This window comes from Ranitomeya imitator, chromosome 3 (genome assembly GCF_032444005.1).
Source record: "Ranitomeya imitator isolate aRanImi1 chromosome 3, aRanImi1.pri, whole genome shotgun sequence".
NCBI classification, from domain to species: Eukaryota; Metazoa; Chordata; class Amphibia; order Anura; family Dendrobatidae; genus Ranitomeya; species Ranitomeya imitator.
The window spans coordinates 222,473,153-222,479,348 of NC_091284.1; the positions used below are offsets into that span (position 1 = coordinate 222,473,153).

The window sequence follows — 6,196 nt, forward strand, 5'->3', positions numbered from 1 at the left end:
ACAAGTACACCGCCCGACAGAATATCATTGGTCCGAGTGTAATCCGATCTTTTGTCGGATGGCACTCATACGGACAATACGGTCTTGTGCACACGAGCCCTAATAGGGAGAATTGACATTGGGCCTCTTTGGGTATATAACCATTGCCTATTTATGTTGCAGACTCCGCTGTAAATACAGTATCGAATGTGATCCGGCAGCCAGCCGCTCCAAAAGAAGAGTGTGCGCTAGAGATCATTAAAGGTGGAGCCCTAAGACAAAGAGAAGTCTATTACCAGTATCAAGCCACCAAGATTCCACTGTTGCTTAGAGACTGGGCACCAGAATTTTTAGACTACCTGGTCCTTAAGAATTATGATGTCAGTGCACTGAATAGTAAGCAGGAATGATATCATTAAAAATTATACAAAGACAACGTCAAGATAAATCAGGGAAACTATAATAAACGTGAGCTGTAATCAAGATTCTTATAAACACAGAATATATCCCAATAACAAGACAAACCAGAACAAAATAAATGGAAAAAATCTGTATGAAAATGCATGCATTTTTTATTTTCATGTTGACGGAGCCGTGTAAGGGATAGTTCCACCCACTGGACAAAAAATCCCAAAATGTAAGAGGATAAAATGATGAAAACACATGTAAGGCCACATTCACACATCAATATTTGTAATACATACAGAAGTGGTGCATATGTTTCTATTATTCTTTTTCTCTGATTGTTCGACTCCTGGTTTTGGCTTACAAATACTGAGGTAAAATACTGACCAAATACTGAACGTGTGGCGAATGTGGCGTTGTTCTGAATTTTTTCTCACAAAACTATGTATCCCCCTGCTCTATGATATGCTGCCTCCAAATTGCACTGCATTTTCATGGTGACAGGCCAACTGCAGGCAAGACATTGCAGCTATTTTTATGTAATTAAATTGTACAACAATGCGATACCTTGTATTTCCACTATGAAAAGTACAGCGGAGGAAAGTCATGAACTAAAGCAGCCTGCCGCTGCTGTACAGGTTGAAGAAAATGATGAGAGATGCCAAACAGGCAATGCAGCGTGTGTTGCTGCTGTCGAACAGCCATGAGACATGCAGCTGCGGGGACTCGGACATATTATTCGAGCACGCCAAAGACACTGTTAGCACCCGAGCATGCTCTCATAACACCTCATCCGCCAACATACACTCATCACTAATTCTTATCTCTTGACACGCGAAAGTCTATTTTATTGATAAGTAGCATGGAATAAAAATCACACATCTATTGAAATGAATGGAATGGACTGCAGCATTCAGCTGCAATTAGAATCTACAAACAAAGCTGTGGTTCATAAAGGGTTGTTAATACTACAAATGGACATGACATACATATTTAATAGCCATGGGTCATACCTCTGGGACAGCTGTGGAGAATAGGAGTAACCCAAGCCAGCCCCACTGGATCCAGATTGAGAATGGATGGACAGGTGGCTGCACATATGCACGGTCCTCTCTATTTACTTCTATACATTTCTAATATAATTAAAGCTGCATTACAATCTATCAAAAATTAGCACCTTTCCATTTGATAGGTGATAATTCTAAGATTGATGTGGGACCTCAGCCCACAGCCAGGAGGAGTTGAATGGAGTAGCTAGTCGTGCATGTGCCCTGCCATTTAAAGTCTATTGCACTGTCAAAGATAACCAAGTGCTGCACTCTGCTGTCAGTCTGTCCCATAGCCAATTAATTAACAGCACGGTTTATTTGCAACAGTTCATTCTATTCACTTTTTGGCCGGCAGGTTCTAAAGTCTGTTTTTCTCTGATACGCTACAGCAGAAATCCTACATCCAGTGATTGATACATGTTGCCCGTGGATTAGGCATCATTTATCTGCTGTCAGATTCCATTTAAAGGGAACCTGTCAACCCCAAAATCGAAGGTGAGCTAAGCCCACCGGCATCAGGGCCTTATCTACAGCATTCTGCAATGCTGTAGATAAGCCCCCGATGTATCCTGAAAGATGAGAAAAAGAGGTTAGATTATACTCACCCAGGGGCGGTCCGATCCGATGGGAGTCGCAGTCCGGTCCGGCGCCTCCCATCTTCATAGGATGACGTCCTCCTCTTTTCTTCTTGCCCCGGCTCCTGTGCAGGCGTACTTTATCTGCCCTGTTGAGGGCAGAGCAAAGTACTGCAGTGCGCAGGCGCCCGGGCCTCTCTGACCTTTCCCGGCGCCTGCGCACTGCAGTACTTTGCTCTGCCCTCAACAGGGCAGCTAAAGTACGCCTGCACAGGAGCCGGGGCAAGAAGAAAAGAGGAGGACGTCATCATAAGAAGATGGGACGCCCCGGACCGTGACGCCTATCGGACCGGACCGCAGCGGGACTGCCCCCGGGGTGAGTATAATCTAACGTCTTTTTCTCATCTTTCAGGATACATTGGGGCGTATCTACAGCATTCCAGAATGCTGTAGATAAGCCCCTGATGCTGGTGGGCTTAGCTCATCGTCGATATTGGGGGTGACCGGTTCTCTTTAATGACTCCCTATTAAATTACAGCCAACATCTGGCTACAGCATTTTTATGGCAGAACAAAAGCCTTCATGCTAGAAACAAAAATGCTATTTTTTTAATGCATTTTTTCAAGCGCCATTTTTACCCCTTACTCCCACAGACCATTTAACCCGATTTTTCTCATTTGACAGGTGTTACTTTGTGTGGGAATAATTTTTAATGCTCATTCTCATTCTGAAATTATGTTAGTGGTAAACCAGGGTCAATAAATTGGGTGAAAAATACCAAAATGTATTTTGAAAAATGTGTTTTTTATAAAAACAAATTTTATTTTTTTTGTGAGGCTCATTTAGATGTCAGTTTTTATTGTACGACTTCTATCTCCGTTTCTCACAAACATAACTCGTCCTTATCTATGGGGCTGTTCACACGTCCAAATTTTTTTGTAAATCGAGTCACCCGTGTGCTGTCTGTTTTTCATGTTTGTTTCACAGGAGAAGCTTGGGAAAACTTCTGATATACCAAAATAACCTGATGAAGCTCTGATGGTAAAAGCTGACACACTGACCAAACAAAGATGAAAATCTGATCTACAACGTTAAGTCCCATCACACAGGCAGCTAGTATTCAGGGCACTGGGGTTCTCAAGTCCTGATTACATTGCAAACTAGTATTACTTGTTAGGTAAAGAAAACAGGTTAGAAATACCTTACAAGAAAAATAACATTTTCATCTTTGTCACATTAACAATGAAAACAGAACATAAAAATTACATGTGCATATTAAAATTGCTGCCAGGAGGAAATTAACTTTATTCTTCCCAACAGGGTTTGGCTGATGGCGCCGCCTCGATGTCAGTCACAGCTGTGTATATAGTGAGCAGTGGCTGTAACCGTGCCCCCGGCATTGAATGACAGCACCTCATCATTAGGACCGGCTGCCAGTCAGTGCCAGGGGGCAGTAGTCGCCCCTCTCTATACACTGAGTGGTGAGATTGAACTTACGCTGGCGTCACCCCTATATCTAAAAGCCAAATGTTGGCAGGGGAATAAAGTTCAGTGGGCTCTAACAATGGGCACTGGATAGGTTCAGAATGCCATTAACCTGCACATGAACCCCATATCTGCAGGTCAATAGCGTTCTTCCCATGTGAAAGGTTCCCTTTAAAGTTGTCCGTTTTCTTAATAAAAGGCATATAACATTACAGAGTCACAATCCAGCATTACAATCATGTCCTTGATGTCCCATTTTGCTGAAATATGTCCATACTGAGGTGTTTTTTTAAGCCGCACTGCTCTTAAAGGGAACCTGTCACCTGAATTTGGCGGGACCAGTTTTGGGTCATATGGGCGGAGTTTTCAGGTGTTTGATTCACCCTTTCCTTACCCGCTGGCTGCATGCTGGCCGCAATATTGGATTGAAGTTCATTCTCTGTCCTCCGTAGTACACGCCTGTGCAAGGTAATCTTGCTTTGCGCAGGCGTGTACTACGGAGGACAGAGAATGAACTTCAATCCAATATTCCGGCCAGCATGCAGCCAGCGGGTAAGGAAAGGGTGAATCAAACACCTGAAAACTCCGCCCATATGACCCAAAACTGGTCCCGCCAAATTCAGGTGACAGGTTCCCTTTAACTGCCCCCTGGCACTCACTGGCAGCCGGCCCTAATGATGAGCTGCTGTCAATCAATGCCAAGGGCACGGTTACAGCCACTGCTCACTATACACACAGCGGTGACTGACACCATGGAGGCACCATCAGCCAAAACCTGTTGGGAGGAATAAAGTTAATTTCCTCCTGTCAACAATTTTAAAATACACATGCAATTTTTATCTTCTTGCATTTCCCACATGTCTACTTTACATCAGCACAATTTTGGAAACAATATTTTTTTGTTAGGACGTTATAAGGGTTAAAAGTTGACCAGAGATTTCTCATTTTTCCATCAAAATTTACAAAACCATTTTTTTAAAGATCACATCATATTTGAAATGAGTTTGGGGGGTCAATAATATGCCTTGCGAAAGTGTTCGGCCCTCTGGAACTTTTCAACCTTTTCCCACATATCATGCTTCAAACAAAACGATACCAAATGTAAATTTTTGATGAAGAATCAACAATAAGTGGAACACAATTGTGAAGTTGAATGAAATTTATTGGTTATTTTAAATGTCTATGGAAAATCAAAAACTGAAAAGTGGGGCGTGCAATATTATTCGGCCCTTTAACTTACCGTATTAAGTTGATACTTTTTTTGCAAAAAAATGTATACTAAGCTAATCCACCAATCGTCAAGGTATACCCATTGTTACGTGTTACGGAACCACTCAGCACCCAGAATATGTTGTGCAGTGATATGTATGTATAATAGGTTCCATGTGAGATGTATGTCCCTAATGCATCAGCCCACAGGCTGCACCCCTGGGCAGAGGTGACACGATATTCCCCTTTTGTCCGCCCCCACCTTTGTAATTCCCACAGTAAATATCGGCAGGCTCCGGCCACCTGCGGCTATTGTAATGTATGTCTGGCCTGCTGGTTTTCTATTGGCCTGCCCTCTGTATCTGTGTGATATATTCTGTGTCCTGTGAGTAAAGTGTTGTCAGACTAGAAATACGTGGAGAAGCAGTGATCTTTTATATGCGCCCATGTAACCAAGCGATTCCAGCCAGCGTCCTTCATTCAGACTCCAGCCAAAGCAGAAGCGGACCTCCTGAAACACGGGGTGGTACTGAAAGAGGTACCCCAGCTTGGTAGACCCCGTTACACTGGTGGCAGACAGCGGGATATGATACCCCTTCTACAGGAGGAAAGGAATGAATGGAAAACTACCAGAAATTAAAGAGGACTACATTAAAAGATCTGATGGAAGCCCGAGGGTTGATCGCCAGCAACAAAACAAAAGCGGATTTGATAGCAGCCATCATGGAACACGACAGTGCAGCGCCCCTCAATGTGAACGTGGAGGAGACTGAATTCCAGAGGGAGGTAAACAACAGACTGGCGTTCTATGGCCCAAACCCTGCAGTATGATCATACGAGAGGTGATGGCTGATGTGCGTACTGATCTGAAGGAAAAGATGGCCAAGCGGACCAGGATAGAGCTAGCCAAGATGGAGATGGCAGAGCGGACCAAAGTGGAGCTAGCCAAGATGGAGATGGCAGAGCAGAGAGAGGAGAGTCAGCGAGCAGGGGGAGCTCTGGCCTTCGACCAGGTACCTTCAACATTAAGCCACAAAAAGATCCAGTATAATGCCTTCCGACAGTTGGGGGAGGCAGAGGAAGACATTGATATTGACGCCTATTGCACGGTACCTGATGAGGACTGTATGGACTATGAGCAGATCAAAGAAGTGATCTTGGCCCGATATGCCCTGACACCAGAGGCATACCGCCAAAAGTTCTGCGGACTTATAAAATGTGTAACCGATACCCTCGCTGAATGGGCCTGTAAATTACGGCGGGGTCACTGCTACAGTTGGGAACAAGGGAGCCAAGCAACCACTACACTAAGGAGGACATCCTCCAGCTCTTCTTGTTAGAATGATTCTTTAATGGACTAACCCCCGAGACACAGCAATGGCTTCGGGACAGGCAGCCAACGACTCTTGAGGAAGCCGCTCGTCTGGCCGATGAACATCAAGATGCCAGGAGGCCTCAGTTGTCCGGATCAAAGATGGTCACTAGGGGTCCGCC

General features: G+C 44.3%; 1 protein-coding gene across 1 annotated transcript in view; it reads left to right on the plus strand.

Moving 5' to 3' along the window:
- HSD11B1 (hydroxysteroid 11-beta dehydrogenase 1) overlaps positions 1-948 on the plus strand; it is a 60,182-nt gene extending 59,234 nt beyond the window's left edge. The window contains exon 6 of the mRNA XM_069756171.1: positions 163-948. Within this exon, the coding sequence (XP_069612272.1) occupies positions 163-389 (227 nt within the window). The 3' untranslated portion in view covers positions 390-948. The remainder of the gene's footprint in view (positions 1-162) is intronic.
- The last annotated feature ends 5,248 nt before the right edge of the window (positions 949-6,196 follow it).